The sequence below is a fragment of the Serinus canaria genome, chromosome 15, assembly GCF_022539315.1.
Source record: "Serinus canaria isolate serCan28SL12 chromosome 15, serCan2020, whole genome shotgun sequence".
In the NCBI taxonomy this organism is placed as follows: Eukaryota; Metazoa; Chordata; class Aves; order Passeriformes; family Fringillidae; genus Serinus; species Serinus canaria.
Window position 1 is genome coordinate 6,353,627 of NC_066329.1, and position 18,707 is coordinate 6,372,333.

Genomic DNA, 18,707 nt, shown 5'->3' on the forward strand with positions numbered 1-18,707 from the left:
AAAATAAAAACTGTTTTATGCAGCAAATCTTAAGGAAAGTAATGCCAAGGAATGTGGAGTTGGTTTATCTATTAAAACTCAATTTAGGTTTCAGTTTATGGCTGTATTTATTTAATATTTAATAAAATATTATTTTATTATAATCAGTATCACCATTTTCTCTGGTAAGAGCTGGAACAAAAGACACATAAAGTCTTTTGCTGAATGTATGAGGTATTTCTGACTTACTAAGATGTGACTCTACACAAAGTTAAGACTTGAATTCAAGGAAGCACTTTTGTGCTTTTGATAATGTAAACCCTGATGTATCAGGAACTTTAAGAAAAAGCATTGGAACTTCCAAGGGAAAAATGAAACAAAAATAATAATTCTGGGAATGAGTGATTCACAGTCAGACTGCTGTTCACAGCATGAACATTTCTAGACTATTTAACCAGTGTTCCTCAGTACAAGCACTTCTTCTGTTTACACCTCTGCTAATATTGGTGTGAGAAATAAAAAACATGCAGCATGCAGGGGGGGCTGCATTTGCTGTAGGGGCCTCAGTCACACACCCCAAACAATTCCAGCTCTGTTGCCTGGCATTCCTGGGAACTGCACTTTCATAACGAGTCTCATAACAGGTTTCAAAGGTAACAAAAGTACATTTTCCTCAAGTGACTAATGCACTCTAACACTCATTGTCACAGGATGCTCTTTAATGCCAGAAGTTGGGATGGGTTCAAAAAGCAAGAAGAAAAATTCATGGAAGAGAGAAGCATCAAGATAAAACTTCTGGCTCAGGAAGCTGCTGAGCTGCAGATTGTCGGAATCTGGGAGGATGCACAGGCACGGTGCTGCTGTTATCTGTCCCTAAGCATCTGCTCCTGGGCACTGCAGAGGGAGGGCACTGCCCAGGGCTGACCTCTGCCCTTACCCCAAGTGCCCTTCCTTACATCACTTTCTGGCCTAATGGGACTTCTTTGAAAGGGTTGTGGCTTCCCTGAACATTTTGTGTGACAATTGGTCAGCGACCTGATTCAACCATGACTTGGGAAAATTATTGCCTCAATAGCAAAGGATTTTGAAAGTTCTGGAGACTCTTTCCCCCCTTGCACTAAATCCTGCCAAAGGAAAGGAGTGACAGTCATGGGAAAGCACTAACTTCCACCTGTCTCTGTGTTGATGGCAGTCTGTAGTTTGGCATTGTATGTGCCAATTTCTTAAATTTCTTCCAATACTAAGCAGTTTGTGATAGCAGTGCATGTGTGCAAAATCTTGTGTCCATCACAGTGTTCTAATTTAGTGAAAGAAAAACTGCCACTGTTGTTCCCCTGGTGATAGTGCAAAACACCTATATGAAAATCCATGGAATAATTGAAAATAAAACATTAATTTCTAAGGGAGACTGAAATGCCATCTTTTAACTCCTCCAGGAAGTGTGAATCAGAACTTTGAGTTATAACATTACATTTTGTCCTAGGAAATGGAACTTGCTTGTGCTTTCACTGGCTTTTATCTTACTCAGATCCCATCAATGCTCAGTTGATAATGTGAGCACAATGTGAATTGCAGATAATGCCAGCCTGCCTTCTGCAGCATTTGTTTCACGCCCACATTCTCCTGTTGTGAGCTGCAACCATGTTTGCTAAATGGTGGGAATACAGACATAACAGAAATGTTTCTTGGTATTCAGAATTTTTAGTCAAAAGATTTGCTGCTAGGTCATGCACACAAGCTGCCCTCTCAAAATGTGTGGATAGATGTCCAGGAACTTTCCTGAGCACAGTTCTCACAGCTGGAATGTTGGAAAAAGCCTCCCCGGTACTTCTGCTAGTATGTGTTTTAGTTTTGGCAGTGTTGCATTTAGAGTTCGGGCTATGTAAGGCTGTTTCCAGAGAAAGTGATCTGTCTGTAACCTAACTGTAGGTGTCATTTCCACTCCAGGTTTCCCTGCTGGAGTCCCGGACACCTCTGAGAACTCGCAGGAGGATCCCACTGGGCTCTTCAGCGGTGACAGCGACCAGGGCTCTCACAAAACCAGAGGGAAAGTCCTGACGGGAGAGAACAGTGTAAGTAAAAAAAGTACCGGGATTTTTTTGTACAATGTTCGGGAGAGGAATTTACTTCATGTGTGAATGATCATCTGCAAACCAACCAGGCTGGTGTTACACACTGCACTACAGTCAAACAGCACCAAGTTCAAGCTGGATTTCCCCCTAGCTATCACACCAGCCATGTTTACCATTAAGGAGTATCGCTAAACCCGCTGTAAGTGGAACAATCCCAAAACTCAATGATGTTTGGGTGGAAAACAGAAACCAAACTATTCGTGTAGATGTGGCACTTCGGAACATGGTTCGGCGTGGCGGTGCCGGTGATCCTGGCCCGTGGGCCGCCATGGCCGCGCCCGGCGGGGCGGGCGGGGGACGCTCTGTCCCTCCTCTCGCTGCTCCCCGCGCCGCCTCTCGCTGCTGTCTCCGGCAGGGCGCGGACCATAGAGTGGCGCGGGGTAGGCGGGCGCTCCGCCGCGGTGGCTGCTGGGATGCGGGAGGGCTGTGGGGCGGAGCGGCGGATCGCGGCCTGGCGGCGGGAGCGGCCGCGGCCTCAGGTGAGCGGCGGGAAAGGGCCGCGTTCCCCGCGGCGGCGGCGGCGCCTCTGCCCTCACAGCGCTGCAGGGGCTCCGCCGTGCCGGGCACAGCCTCGACCCTGCCTCCCACCGCCGTTTGCGGGGGTCGTGCCGCCGGTGTATGGGGATGGGAGAAGTGTAGCCGGGGCAGGAGCCCCGGGACGCCGCGGTGGGGCCGTTTCGCGCACACCTTAATCAGTTTTTAAAGCAAGGCAGGGATTCATTTGAGATGTGGACAGGGCCGCGGTGCTGGGGGAGCCGGAGATGCGAGGAGAGGATGGAGCAGGAAGTGCTGTCTCCACTCAGGCATTCCTCGGATGCTTTTAAACTTGCAGCACCCACGGTGGGATCGCGGCTGCAGGGAGCCGGGGGTGCGGCGGGGGATGCCCAGAGCGACCCGTGCCTGCTTTGGCAACAGACCCAGCCCGTGCTGTTCTTCTTTGGTCTTTAATTATTGTGCACGTGTAGGTCAGAGACTTCAAGGTATCGTGAGACTTAAGCATGACTTGGAAATTATTTAAATACAAATTTATCAGTTTGCTGTGCGTTGGCAGTATCTACACAATTATACTTCAGCTCTGTGGGTGTGAGGCAGAGTTGCCTGTTTCCTGATGAGTGATCGTGGCTAATATGTTTATCTTTTTAATTTTAAAAAGCTCCTGTTTTTCACAGTTATAGGTCTGTTTAACAGTGCTTTTTGACACAGTAACTCGGTAAAAAATACTGTCAAATGCTGCTTGCATAGAAACATCAGCCCTAAAACGGATCATTTACAAGAATGGTATACTGCCTCCTTTGTGCATTTCAAGTGGTTGTTTAGAATCATATGTTAGCGTTGAAATGGAGCTTTAAATAAAATATTTAAGATTAGAGCTTTAGGTTTGTGTGTTGCTTTTTCTTGGCCTTTTAAGAATAGTGCTCCTACAGGTGGTTGAACTCTTGCTTAGTCCTTACTCCTTTTGCTGTGCATCTGTGTGCTGTTGAGTCACAGGCATGATCCAATTTTGATACATTCCCAGTAGTAATCCCTGTACAGTTTCCTTGGTTCAAATACAATGCCAGAAGGAAGTCTGTAGAACTTATGAGCTCTGAACATCAGTTCCAAGTCAGAGCAGTGGCTCACGCTTAGTGTGGTCTGTCTGGAAAAGTCACAGCTGGGTTGTTGCATTTTCTGTAAATTCCATGTTTGGTGGAAGTGATGTAGTCATTTTCCTGAATAAGAGTAAAGCTGAAATGTTAGTGTGTGAAAGAGCATTCCTTCAATTGATAATACCTATTTCTAATGAGGAAAAGTGAAATCATCTGGGATTGTTCATCTGGAGGAGGTTTCCCACAGTGGAGGTGAGGACGTGCCAGGACCAAACATGGCACACAGAACAGGCTGTGCTGGATACATTTGTTAGAACTCAGTGATTCACAGAATCATGCCATTTTTTCTATTATTATTGATGTGACTCAGATTTGACATATCTTCCTTGGGTTTTGTAGCTCTTTTAGTGAGAAACCACAAGTACTGCTGTTTTACTGACATATCTTGGTGTTTCTGTCTGCTTTAAATCTGAAAAGTGACTTCAGAAAGCTGATGCTGTTGAGGCTATTTCCAGCACTGGGAAACCTGTTTAAGTCTTTACTCCTATCTGTGGCTATTAAATACTGCCAAAAAAGTATCTGAGTTGTACAGCCTCTGATGGAAGAAAGAAGCTTTGTTTGAGAAATCAGGAGGGCTGTTCTGCTGGTCGAGATGGCTGTAAGGTCACTCAGAAGCGATTCTTTGAAAATGTTGTCTGATATCCTTATATGGACACGCTCTTTGTACATGTTTGTAGTGCTTTCTTTGTGCTGGTTCCTATTGAGAAGCTCCCAGTCTGCCTGTTCCTCACAGTTTACTTCTTGCATCCTGACAGGAACAAAGGAAATGACCCATTTTCCTTCCTCCCTCTTTCTCTCTCACCGGAATGCTGCTCTTAGCAGAGGACAGTGGGATGGCACGTTCCAGCTGCAGCTGAACTCGGTGGCACTTTGCTCCTTTACATTGCCAGCATCACATTGTTCAGGAGAGGAATTTGTTGGAAGCCAAAATGAAACTTTGTTGTGTTATCCACTGTTCAAAACCAGATTTGGACATTCTTGCTGTAGCACTGTGTCCCTTTTTTTCTGCTAGGCCTGCTAAGTAGAGCCCAGCATTATTTTACAGACAAAGTTTCATTGCTTTTTGTAAGTTGTTGCAAATGTATCTTATCTATTCCTTTCTCCTTGAACGGTTTGGTATGTGCTGTTTTGCTTATCTCATACTGATTGAAAGAGTACTTTGAAAATCTAAAGAAAACGGAGCAGATACAGTTCTTGCTCTGGTTTGCCTCAGTTGTGGGGTTTTTTAATGCATTTTGTTCTGGACAATTGATAAGAAATCAGATGCTACAATTTTCAGGTGTGTGAACTCCTCAGAGTGCTGTCAGAGACTCAGCTTCACCTTGTTTTGGTGTTTGAGTCAGCTGTGTGCAGACAGAGCTGTGGGTTTCTGTGCTCACTGGTGCACAGTGGGGACTGGTGCAGTGCCAAGCTCTCACTTGTGAGCAGTGCTGAGAGTGCTGGGCTTGTTTGGTGCTGTAAGAGGATTTAAGGTGTGGCATTTTATTCATTCTGAGGTTTTGATTTGTACTGTATGGTAGAGCTTTGGGAAGGCAGCACGTGGTCACCAGGGAAGTTTGGTGGAATGATTTTCGAGGAAACCTCATGAGGGCAGTATTAGGAATTGCAAAATGTCAAGCCTGAGCAACTGAGCTCTCAAATGAACCCTGGCACCTGAGGTATTGTGAAAGAGCAGGTGTTTTTGTGGGTTTTTTGTTGTTGTTGAGGTAACTTTTGGCTAGCACATTTCTATTCTAACAAAAGACATTGGGAAATTACTAACTGGAAGTATGAGCTGCAGTCATGATGTGATCAGAGTAGCTGGGCTGCTGCTTTGGCTGCAGCAACTTTTCAGTCAGAGTAAGACACAAGGTGATGTGGTTTGCCTTGTAGGAAACAGGTTTTGTAAGCTGTACTTGTGGAACGGATGATTTTATGAAAAAATGTTCTTTATGTGATAACAGACTAACTTTGAGGCTGAATGTGTCATAATCAGTTGATGGCAATTTTAACTCTTCTACTTTTTAATTAAGTAACTTGAGTAATGCTACAATGGATGTGACTGTACTGTCAGCCTAAAGCAGAAGTAGGGAATTTGCCATGCATATTGAAACCTGAATCATCCCCCTGTCTCTCCTTTATCTATGGACAGTGGGCCTGGGTGATTCTCCTCTGTCATTACTGTGAGAAATGGGTGAGGTGTATCTACATGGGCACTCAGTAACTATGAGCTTTTCTAAACTCTTGAACTATGTTACTAATTTTATTGACAAGGTGACAACAGAGGTTTCCAAACTTAGAAACAAGATGTCAACAGAGTTACTTCTGTCAGTGGGATTGTGAGTGTCTGTAAGTATCTGTGACAATGGTTGGCTGCAGGCTGGAATGAGCTTTTGCATACTGGTCAAAGGAAAAGGAGCTCTGGTTTTCAAAACCATTCTTAAGGGATGCTTTCCAGAATGTTTTGAAGAATACACAATTTGAGGCTGACAGATGATTAGAACGAGGACCCTCCCTATTTTCCAGGCAATGGATGCATTGGGCTTTGATTAGTAAGCAAATGAGCTGGGCATGGGGGAAAAGTAGTTGAAGGAGGAAAAAAAACAACTTTCCTTGCTTATAGGGTAGCTGGTACCTGCATAGCTGCCAGGATTTTACATGCCTGCTGCAGGGCAAATGAAATGCCATGGGAGCTGAAGATCTCTTTTCTTTAGAACTCCAAGCAGCAATTATGCTAACTTCGACTTTTCCTTCAGTCCAGAGCTTGGCCTCTGCCAGGATTTGACTGTCAAACTGCCAGTGTCAGAAACTGGACTGTATCCTGCTAAAATGACTCCTGCTACCCAACAGGAAGGTCTGAACACACAGGTGCCTGCATAGGTCACTTCCCTACTTTTCCAGGCCAAGAGCTGCATTGTCAACAAACCAAGCTGTGAAGTGCTCCTGCCGCTTCTGCGTTTCCTGTCCCTACTCTGGGGCTGCTCTAAATGAAAGGGCTTTGCTCTTGCCCTGATAACTAATCTATAGCACAGCTAACATCCTTGAGTAAAGAGATAAGGGCTTGCCAAAGTCCAGCTGTTCTGGGTGGCTGAAACTAAAGAACAAATCTCTTTTGATAGTCCTTCACCCTGGCATGGATTTTTGCATCCAGCATGGGTTAGCCAAGTGTACTGTCCTGTTCAGCAACAGCACTTTGAAGTCACTGAAAATAATGTTATGTTCTGACCCTTACCTGGGAATCATGTAGGTGTCCTGTTCTCATGAGAGTTTTTGGATGTGGTAATAATTCTCAAATGTAATGTTTGGACAACATTTGCATTGCATTCACCTATCTGTGAACCATCCTTCTACAAAGACAGGATGGGTGAAGGTTTGTTATGATACTATATTTTAATATTTTGCATTTTAAAGGAATTTTTCTGTTTTGAAATTTTTAAGTATTTAAAGTAAGTACTCCTGTGATTTGTTTCAGAAGGAAGACATTTTGATTATGGCCTGTTTGTTCTGGTAATCCTTGAGTATGTGACATTTCATTCTACTTGAATAAAATGTGATTATTACATGCAGTTGATCAGTTCAAAATTAAAAGTAATGTAATCTTCACGTCAGCTAACATGGCACTATGGCTTTTTTTCTTCCAGTGTTTGAAACTTGAAGTGAAGAAACATGTCTCAGTCCGGTGAAAAAGTAAAGGTAAAGAGATGACTGCATAGCCAATATTTTGTCTAGATTCTGTTCAACTTCTGAAAACATTTGTTGTTTTAATGAAGTGCTAAAATTGTGAATAAATTATACCTTATTGCTTCAGATAAGTTTCTTAAAAGGAACTGCTCAGTTGATACAGAGATTGTATGTGATCCTAGTGATGGACTTTCTGGTGTTCACCAGACATTCAGTCTCTGCTTACAAAGTTAAAATGGTACCTTCACCTAATGAAATTTCATGTGAAAAACCTTCATTCCTAATGTTTTTGCCCACCTGGATGGGCTTTAAAAGGATTGTTAACAAATAAGTAATTACCTTTTAAGTGATTTCCCTTGTATCCCCCCTCTGGAAGTGTGTGGCATTGTAAAAAACCTGTTCACCTGTTCTCATCATAAACTCATCTGTGAAGAAGACATCTGGTTCCAGATAGCCCACAGGTCTCTAAATCAGATAGCTGCAGTTCTTATTTAGGCTCCTAGGAGGTTTTCAGTCAGTGGGTAGCAGATGTTGGAGCAGACTGCCCTGTTTATAGCCCAGATCTCTTTGATAAGTTTTTCAGGCATGTTTCTTTTTCCTGCTTTTGTGTTGGAAGTCAAAGATTGTGAAGTTAGGTGAACAACTTAAGGAGCAAAAGATACATCTCTGTGTGATTATATCTCAGTAATCCCCTCATTAGTTCAATGTTCTTATATTTTACCTGTAGGCATATGCATTATTTTTATAGAAGATAGTAGCAGCAGACACCAAATTTGAACAGATTTTTTTATTCTGAGCTGTATTTATTTCTTAAGATTAATAATAGTGTGATCTTGCAAGCTTGCAGATTTTTATTTTATCCAAGGGTAGATTTTTGTTTGTGTAGCTCAAGGTACTTATCTGATTTCTATTTATTTCAGTCTGCTTGGTAAATGAGCCTTTTTAAGGTCTGCTTTGCTATTGAAGCAAAAATGGTTTCATTCTCTATTCTTCCTTGTGCTTTATATACCCCTGCACTTATTGTGTAGAATCAGGTAAACTCTTTTTCAGCTTTTTAGGAGGAAAGGGATCTCATTTATATTCAACCTTTGTTTTCTTGTCAGTTTTCGGACTCGGCAGGCTATGTGGGATTTGCTAATCTGCCCAACCAGGTTCACAGGAAATCTGTGAAGAAGGGCTTTGAATTCACACTCATGGTGGTTGGTAAGTGAACTCTTGAAGTATTTTTGACTGTTATACAACAACATTTCTTTCAATAGATGTGTACATCTTCCTACTTAGCAATTGACTGTTAACAATAGAAAACGCTTTGAACCTCTACACGCTTTCTAATTACATCTGTTACTGTTTTGTCATGTTTAGTAGGAGGGAGTATTTATAGTGATTAAAGATGATGACTTGGAGCCAACAGGACATTTTGGCATTCCTGATTCATTGTCAGATGACAGAGGTGGTTGTTTAATCTTTCAGTCCTGTTTCCCCACTGAAGGCATGAATGCACACAGTGAGTGTCTTGCTGTTGAAATGGTGATGCTGCTGTTGTGCTTTCTGCTGTTCTGTACTGACTCACTCTGGTGTCAGAGATAAACCTGTAATTTGCCTCTTCTGTCAATGAGCACCTCTGAGTCTCTTTGATGGAGAGTCCTTAAGCACAAAGCTCTTCCTAGTGATGTTGAATTATGTTTACAATAAATCAGTTTAAATGGTTTGCATGTGCAAAGGGGATCCACAGTACTGTTACCCTCTTGCAGCAGTTAGTGAAAAATGAAAATGTGCTCTGTAGTACCATTTGGGATTACCTGGTGACAGTATTCAGCAGTGTTTGAGAGATAAACAGGTAATTCATGATAATTGTAGAATTCTTGTGTCATGTAGTTTGTGATGAGAAAAACAAATAGTTTTTTCATTTCTAATATCAGGTTACAGCATTTACTGTATTTAAAATAATATGGCCAGTTGGTCTAAATGCTGACTCCTGTGATTCCTTGAGTTAGGAAAAAAGCAAGTTTTTGCAACTCAGATTTAGTAGTTAAATATACATGTTTAACTTTGTTACTTAGATGTAGGACAAAATTTGTATAATTTGAAGTTACAGAATTATGAAACTTCTCAGGTGAATTTTGAATAATTTGCTTTATGATTTTCAGTTTCATGGAGCCTATATGGTCTTAAATGTAAGGGTGCAGAACTTGACTATTAGTTTGGGATTGCTTTACTCATTTGTCTTCCCAGCAGTGTTCCAAGTTCAGTTTGTAGCTTAGAAAAACATTCAAGCTCTCAGAAATTTTCAGCAGGAGAGTTACAGCTCCTGATTTTGTAAGTTTAAATGAAAAGAGCTGTAATTTCTCTCAAGTAACTGAGCTATCTCTAGATCTATAGTCCAAGTGCTGTATGACCTTTCAGCTTTTATTGTGACATCTTTTACAGTAAACTTACAATTTTCATGTAACATTTATGAAAACACTGGAGGCTTGTTTTTCCGGTGTTTTCAAAGTGCTTAGCTGAACCTTTGATGTTTTTATATCAAAAGCTAGGGTGGATCCTGATGAACAAATTATTTTTCCTCCATAATGTGGGCTTGGAGAAAGACAAGGTGCTTTAAAATCTTGGAGTAAAAAGTGTATATGCTTAATAACCTGAATTATTTTGTTTGTAGGTGAGTCTGGCTTAGGAAAATCCACTTTAATTAACAGTCTGTTCCTGACTGATCTTTATCCAGAACGCTATATTCCTGGAGCTGCAGGTAAATGTGGTTTTGCAGTTCCTCCAGCACACTCCACCCTATACAATTTCTTGTTCTTTCAGTTAATATTTCTTCATTCTTTACCCATTAAACCATTTCGTTATGTTGTATTTAAATTTTCTAAGTTATGATTTGTTGAGCTGTCTTTTTCTTATTTAGATTTCCTTTCAAAGACATCTTTTGTTTCTTTATCAGCTGCTATTTAAAAAAACACCTCCCAAACCTTTTAGGTATCAATATACCTAAATGTGGTTTTACTCTAATCCCCATTACTTCTTACTGCTTTTTGTCTGTAGTGCCTTAAATCCTGGTTAGAGCTGTAAATAAACTTTTGACAAAGAATCTATTGTGCTTTTGAGTATTATTATTTTATTTTTATATATTGTCATAAGCAAACCCATGTTTTAGTTCATTGTTTCTTGTTTACTTACAAAAGCGTGGTGTTAAATTCTGCTTACTACTTGGTGTATTTTGATAAAATATTTTATGTTATGCAGGTTACAACACAGTTTAGCTTGCAGTTCCTCCTCTATTGCTCTCTCCTGTGGGGGTCTCTGCAGGAACTGATAGGCAAATAACAATCCAAATGTTCCTTTATTTTAGAGAAAATAGAGAGGACAGTTCAAATCGAAGCTTCTACAGTAGAGATAGAGGAGCGAGGGGTGAAGCTGCGTTTAACTGTAGTTGACACACCAGGATATGGAGATGCCATTAACAGCCAGGACTGGTATGTGTGTAAATACTGCTTTGTTAATAAAGTGTGTGTCTTACACAAACACTATTCTAGTGTGTCTGGTACTTTCTACAACTTCCAGTTTCAATTTTCTAACCATTTCTGATGTTTTTAAAAGTTTTGTAGGGTGTATCTGTGATTCTGCCTCAAAATTAACAGCCTCTTCTTCAAGAAATTTCTCTGAGCACTGCAGTCAGCTTTTTGTCTCTGTGGCCATTCCAATAAAACAAAATTCTGGTGGGGGAAAATTTTTGTCTTTTACTTTCTGTGACTCTAGCCCATCCAGTTTCCATGTTTTTAAGGCAGTTCTTTTAATTCCCTGTGCTCTGTATGTACTACCAGCAACTTGGGTAGAACTGGTGGTTTTTTATAATGAAGTTACCACTTGGCTCTCTCTGGCCTAAATATCAATGACAGTCTTTAGTGGATTAAATAATTGTCAGTAGATAACACTGGAAAATATACATAATTGCTTTAGCATAATGATTATGAAGAAAGAAATCTGTAGAGCAGCTAGAGAGGAAGAGGGCAATTTGTAACAAACTAAATTCATAAATGTAATTTCTAAATAATCACAATCAGGCAATTCTCTTTAACTGTGGAAAGCTGATGAATTTTTTCAAATGAAGATTAAATATCCTTACTGGAATGCTTCTAGTTTCAGTGGATTAAAACTTTGACATTTCACATGGTTGTCTTTTAAGAAGTGCCAACGATATTTATTTTACTTAGTTGTTAATTTTGTTGACACTTTATTTGTGGTTGTGGTAATCCCAAGGCAAAGAAGGATCACTGTGCAGAGAAATGGAACATAAAGCTAATGCAGGTTGATTTGAGTCCTTCACCTAAAGACCAGGAAATAGATAAATAGCAGATAAAATAAACATATATAATGCTAATAGAATGTTTTGCAATCTTTCAGTGACAGAATGATGTATCAGCAATGTTCTTGTTATCAGATGGTTTTTCTCTTCTTTCTATGGTGTAGGTGTAGGAACACAGCAAAGGTGAAGGCAGTGAAGTTCTGTAATGCACTAAATGAAAGTCTGAAAGTGAAGCTCTAGTGAGATTTTAATTTTCCTCCCACTTTTCCTACTCTAGTAAGTTGAAAAAAATTGAACTTTTGGAATAGTACAAAGGCATCTTTCTGGGCTGCATCATGGTCTTGCTTATTTTGTGCACTGTTGACTAGAGCTTCCTTCCGCTGGAGCTGAGAGCTCTGCAGCCTGTGCATTGTGTTAGAGAGAGCTCTTCCTGTTGATTGTGTTCTAATGCCCTTTGTTTATTCTGCTCAGATGTTTCTTAGAGACCTACGTGTTCAGATTTTCCCCTTTCTTTTTGGAGGTTTTCTGAATAGAATCATTCTGTGGTGATTCAGAGCTGAGTAGAACAATTTCTACGTAATTTTATGTGACAAATCTGAAACATCAAATAGATTACAGGAACAAATAGTACTTACATTTTATAAAATAAAAAGATGCAGTAAATGTTATCTCTTTAGTCTACTTATGACACATGAAAAGCCTTTCAGCCATGGCAAGTGTCATTTTGACAAAGTCTGTTAATCTTTACAGGATGTCTTAGGACTTGGATGGGCAGACTCTTTGTTTTGAGCTGTAGTGAAGACTAACCCAGAGCAACCACCTTCCTTCCTTGCTAGTTCAGAGGAAGGAGCAAGTTCATGTTCTTGAACTTATGTTTGTGTTCAGCAGCTTTTGCTGCAGTCATGGTTCACCAGTAGATACTGCTGAACATGACCCAAGATTTATAAAGCCCTTTTTTTAGGAAACTGCAATTTGTGCGCACTACTTGTTTTTTTGAGGTGACAAATTTTACTAAGATTGTTTTTGAACACAGGTAAATCAAACTGGCATGATGTCTCTAGGAGATAGCAATTGCTGGGAGAGTAGCTTTCTCCTGAGTAGGTTCCCTAATGGCTTTTAGTCTTTGTGCATTGATAAAGGGGCTAAATTTTAGAGTTTGACTTTCAGGGATGGGAGATGAGGTAAATTTTTATGTATTTTGTGTCAAAGAAAAAGTACTGATTAGGATTCTGTGCTAGTAGGAGTGAGTCCAGGAGGTCTATTGGATTGGATTGGAAAAACAACAGTGTTGGATTGGGAGATGATTTGTTATAGATTTAGTACAACACACTTTAGGAAGCAGAGTAGTTCTTGTTTTCTGGATGCTACTGTACTTAAAGGAATATGAAAGGTAAGGTGGAGGTGAACCACAGTTAACCATGGTGATTTTTTTAAGATTCTGTGTGAAGCTTTAGTGCTGGCTGGAGTTCTGTATTCTAGAATCAGACCCACACCTAGGATTGCTCATGGCCTCAGTTTAGGGGTGTGTTTGGAGAACAACAAAATTCTTTGTGGTGGGAGGTTTGACGCATTCAACATCTTTGCATACGTAGGTACATTGGGATCATGAGAGAAGCGTGTCCTTAAAATAACATCTTCCATCAGAACAGAGGGGCTCTAATCAAGGGAGGAAAAAATTGCTTGATGCTTAGATTTACTTTGATATCTGGCCTCAAAAAGTGGATGACAAAAACAGACTAGAAGTGAATGTGTTAGATATTGCTGATCACACTCTATTTCATCTTGCTTGCAGTGTCACAGGTCATTCTTTGATAGCTGCTCTCAGCTCTTTGGCTGCTGCTAATTTTTTTTTCTTTCTTGTTTTGCCTTTTTTTTTTAACTGACTAAGGTTATATTTTATGGGTTTTGGCAGCTTGATAATACAGTTCATTTTCCCCCAGTGGGCTTAAATGCAACGTTTGTGTTGTTTGCTGTTACAATACAGGATGTGCTATCTCCTAAGCAATGACAGCACTGTGGTGTGAGCCAGGTGTTTCCCGGAAGTCAGGAGGTACAGGACACCAACACCGTATTTATAGGGAAAATTAGAGCTGTTAGACCTAGAAAACTGCACGTCAACTAATGACATTGTCAGAGAAGTGTGTGATAGTTCTTTCCCATTGTTAGTGTTTGGTTTCTGTCCTAGTATTTGTATGTCTTCAGTCTCGTTACCTTTTACCAGCTGAGAGAAGTATTGAAGATTAACTGGAACAAAAACCATATTGATGTGTTTCAGCACATTTAGGTATTAAGATGCTGTTTCTTAATGAGTAGCCAAAAGGCCAAAAACCCATTAATTCAGTCTTTTGCTTTGTTGTCTTCTGTAATATGACTTAGAATAGCCAAATCTTGCAATGTTGTAAGTGTGTGTGTATATATTCTGCTGTGGATTTATTCCTTTTCAATCCAAAAGCATACTTAGCTTTGGAGAATCAAATTCCCTCCAGGATCTCTTCCATCATTCTTGTTGCTTTCTTTTATTATCTCCTTTGCAGCCATGCAGCCCTGGGTAAATCATTGCTGCCTATCACAGTGCTTGCCAACATTCTGTGTTTATTTTCCAAATTATTAATTTTCTGTTATCTGCTCTGTTTCCTCCTTAAATGTATCCCATCAAGTTTGTGTTTTCTCAGTAACAGAAATATGGGTGTTGCTATTTCTCAAGGTTTCTGTTTAGTTTTTTCTCAAGTAGTTTAAGACATGTTCATACACAATCATCTGCCTAACATTATCTACATCAGCTCATCAGCTGCTCACTTCCCTTCCCCTGCAGTACCTAATATAAAGTGTCCTTTTATATAAATGGTGTTTGCAGGTGTCTGCATGCTCTGGAATAGCTTAAAATGATCTTAGTTATGCATGGTTTTCTTTTCTCTCTCTAGTCACTGCTCTCTGTGTCTGATTAATCTGTGATCAGATTTTGTGCTCATTTACTTCTTTGTAGGGAATATTTTAAATTGCCTTGAACTAAATAGTTTTTTCCTTTGCCAGCAGAAAAGAATTCTGTAAGGTAACAAAAATAGCTTAATAAATCATGTGATGCCTAAGTGCATGACTTGCAAATGTATTTGTACTTAATTATAACAGAATACCCAAATTTTCAGAGATAACTATAGAAACATGGCTCTAGGGTCAGGGTTGTAAATCAAGAGGATATCCAGGATATGTCATTCATCAACCAGTTTAAAAACAAATCTTCAGCCCCTACCCCCAGAAAAAAAAGCAGAAAAATCCTCAATCTTCTGTTCCTGTGTTGTCTCAGCACCGGGTGCTTTTTTCTGAGCTTGCACTTGAACTTTTTATCCAGTGAACAGTGTAACACTTGAAATTGGCTCTAGGCATAAGTTGACACTTGGTGGTTGTTATGAAAACACCCTTTTGCATTATCAAAATATTTTTCCTCAGTACTGGATAAAATGCTAGGAAGTTGAATTTTCAGTAACAGTACTGTTTTCAATAAAATGTGTTTCTCATTCTGTTCTTATCTTTTCATGATTCTGTCATTATTTAAAGCTGATATAAGATGCCTGTCTTTCTCCCCCCTCCCATGCCACAGCTTCAAAACAATTATCCACTACATTGACAACCAGTTTGAGCGATACCTCCATGATGAGAGTGGTCTGAACAGGCGCCACATTATAGACAACAGAGTCCACTGCTGCTTCTACTTCATCTCTCCTTTTGGGCATGGGTAAGAAACACCTTGAGCTTTTGTACTTCAGGGTGTTGTACCTTCATAACAGTTCATGAGTCTGCTCATTACTTGAACTGGTAACTTAACAGTAATGTTAATTGAGTTCCCCAGCTGTCAGTTAGCCAGTGCAATTAAAACAGTCTATGGAGAATAGTGCTTTCCTTTACTTCATCCCCTTTTGCATTTAATATTGTTTCAAGGCAGTCAGTACTGCATTGTTTATCACCCAGAAACATAAAGGCTTTTAAGATCCACTTCATTATATAGAAACAGTTTTAATTGCAGCTTAAACTTTGCACAATCAAGTTGATAGGCAAGGACATTAAGTTTAATGACTTAATTTATTATAAAAATACTGTTTATGTGGACTTGAAATAAATTTTAATACATTTGGTCTATTATAAAACAAACAACACAAGACTCCATGCCTATTTTAAATCTTTTTTTTTTCCCCTGTTTGTTGGCAGACTGAAGCCATTAGATGTGGAGTTCATGAAGGCTCTTCATGGAAAGGTCAACATTGTCCCTGTGATTGCCAAGGCTGACACCCTGACGCTGAAGGAGAGGGAGAGGCTGAAGAGAAGAGTAGGTCTAACACTTGATTATGAGAATAGAGCAATATAAAGTAATTTCAACTCAAGAGGAGTAAATGATATTGGCCAAGGACCTAATCTTGGGGAAGTGTGAGGTGGGAAATCTTCACTGGAGGCTTTGCCAGTTACACTTGCTAAGAATGTGGCTGTTCTTGACTTCATGTATCTTAGCAAAGCCATGCACCCAGTAGCAACACCATTTGTAACAAGGGTTCAGACAATCCTGAAAGGAGAAGTGGAGATGTGTCAGACTGGCCCTCTGAGAGCAGTGGCCCGAGTGTCCCTCAGTGTTTGAGAACATTAAAAGTGAGGACAGTGTGACTGTATGAGCCTTGTCTGCAGTGCAGGCAAAGATCCACTGAAAAGGGAAGGAGATACTTGTACAGAAATGAGCAGCTTTATGGTGAACCAGGTAAAAGGAGGAAAGAAATTTCAAAAAGTCTGTTCATTGAGACAAGAAGAACCTTTGGATCTTGCTGGGAGAAATTCTGTCCCAGCTCTTGAACTTTAATTTTGTTCCTCCACAAATTCTATAAGGTAGTGACAGGTGCACTGCTTTCAAATTGAAGGGACTCATAGGAAATCATAAAGCAGAAATGTGGCTGATTGTGCAGGTTTTATTGCTTTTCCTTTTCTGTTACTGTACTGACTTTGTAAAAGATTTTTATCTCACACTGTTTGTGGAGCTGCCACCTGTTGTAAAACCCCCATAATTCACACTTTCAGCAGTGTACTTCAGGCTCAGTGTTCATTGTTGCTTACTTTTTGGTTCAGCATTTGGGAGCAGAATGATGTTGAAAGATTTGAAGGATGCATTTAAGTGGAACATTAATTATTTTATAATTCACTAGGAATTTAACTAACTTTTAACTAATTCATCTTTAAAAAAGTCTGGACTTAGACATATGGACACCACATTTATGCACTGCTAAGTACAGCAAGAAGAAGGGGATCTGTAGTTAGTCTAAGGGAGTGGTTAGGGAACAGGTAAACAAGTTTCATTATTTTTATACTGCTGGCAAAGGTCACTCTGCAAACTGAGTTTATAATAAGTCAAATGTATAATGTGCTTCCAAAGCTTTGAAAATCAAAGCTACTGTATATTGTTCTAAGTCAAAGCATCTTGGCCAACAGAGTCTCTAATCAAGAATAGGAATCAAAGTCCTGCTTTGCTGACGCAGCTTGAAGTCTTACTTTTTTTAGATGTTTCTGCCATTTGGCCATCAATCTGAAGTAAAATGTTTTTGTTTTGCCGCTATGGATTAAGCAGCAAGATTAGCTTGTGGTGCTTGCAAAGGAAACCCAGCTTGGAGTAATTCCTGTTTGGGCTTTCTGGAATTCAAAGTTATTTTTTCAAACTCTTGAGTGGGAAGAAATGCACGGTAGTTTCACAAGCTGTGCCATGCAAGGGTGCTAAGGAAACCTGCTCAAAAGAATGACTTCATGAGAGGGGAACTAATATTTTGACTTTTTTTTTTAATTTCCCATGGGAAGGCTAATCTTTAGGAACACAGAATCCTCTGAGGCCAATAAAATTCAGATTTGAAGAAGCAAAATGCTGTTTCATTGTTAGGAGCATAAAATACAGTTTGTTTTTATTGCAATTCTTTTTCCTTTCAGGAAAGCACTAGGTTTAACAGCTGTAATATATTATTCTAGCACCCCTTGCTGTTGGCTTTCCCGTTATTGTTCCACTTGCATTTTATCTCAAAGATCTCAGCCAGGTTAAATGTGCTTTCTTGTTTTATGCAACTACTTAAAGGCATCGAACTGCAGTGCTGCCCCACCCATCCCAGCTGTGCATCTTTTATTGGCATTTGGTGACAGTTCAGGTCTCTTTCATTTTGCAAAACAGTAACAAAATCCATTGATTTAAATGTCACTGTGTGAATGTCTTATTTACTTATTGGCAACACTTACTCCCAAATTTCTTTTCTCTCTATAAAATGCTGCTCTCTGTGTAGGTGGAGGCTCGTGGTACTCAGTGTGTGCGCGTGTGTGAGTGTGGGGGATGTTTATATACCTGGCAGGAAAACATTGTCAGGGAACAGCTGTGCCTCGAGAATTGTTTTCTTTTAAACACCTGTTAAATCACCAAGTTCTGCTTGGACAATTTTCATTTATACTGTAGCTGTCGGTTGCCATCATGACAGAGGATGGAGGAACCCAACAATACTCAGAGAAGGCTCATTAAGACCTCTCTATTTGAAGTCTGCTTGTTTCATACCAAGTTAATTTCCAAGTAATGGCCTCACAAGTCCTTACATAGGCTCTTCTGAATATTTTTACCATTACTTCAAAACTCTCCCTGAATTTGCCCAAACTTCATCTGTGCTGAGAGTTCATTGAGGCAGCTGTATTGTGGAATCTCAGCTTTCTTCATGCTCTCCTTATACCACCACACTTCCTTTACTGAAAGTAACTCTTGTCAGTGCATTTGATACAGTGACAAGAGCTGACTTAAGTATATTCAGTAGTGTGACAGCAGAAACATTCTCCTTGGTTTTGAAAAAGGAATTGACTTGTGCCACCTTTTGAAACTACAAAAGGCCTGGAGTTTTGCTGTTGCTCACCCCTGCAGTGATTTCATTAGGGAAAGAATGTGCCCAGGAATACAGATACTGTATTTTTTATGTTACCCTCAGACATTAACGACAAAGAAAA

The 18,707-nt window shown here is 40.0% G+C and overlaps 1 protein-coding gene across 2 annotated transcripts in view; it reads left to right on the forward strand.

Annotated features, from left to right (window-relative positions):
• The first annotated feature begins 2,506 nt into the window (after positions 1 to 2,506).
• Positions 2,507 to 18,707, forward strand: part of LOC103818081 (septin-2) — a 33,747-nt gene continuing 17,546 nt past the window's right edge. The window contains exons 1-7 of one of the 2 annotated variants that reach the window (XM_009092345.4): positions 2,507 to 2,590; positions 7,378 to 7,429; positions 8,521 to 8,620; positions 10,074 to 10,160; positions 10,764 to 10,887; positions 15,313 to 15,447; positions 15,918 to 16,035. In XM_009092345.4, coding sequence (XP_009090593.1) covers positions 7,403 to 7,429; positions 8,521 to 8,620; positions 10,074 to 10,160; positions 10,764 to 10,887; positions 15,313 to 15,447; positions 15,918 to 16,035 — 591 coding nt within the window. In that variant the 5' untranslated portion in view covers positions 2,507 to 2,590; positions 7,378 to 7,402. The remainder of the gene's footprint in view (positions 2,591 to 7,377; positions 7,430 to 8,520; positions 8,621 to 10,073; positions 10,161 to 10,763; positions 10,888 to 15,312; positions 15,448 to 15,917; positions 16,036 to 18,707) is intronic. The other variant, XM_018916547.3, reaches the window with a different exon arrangement.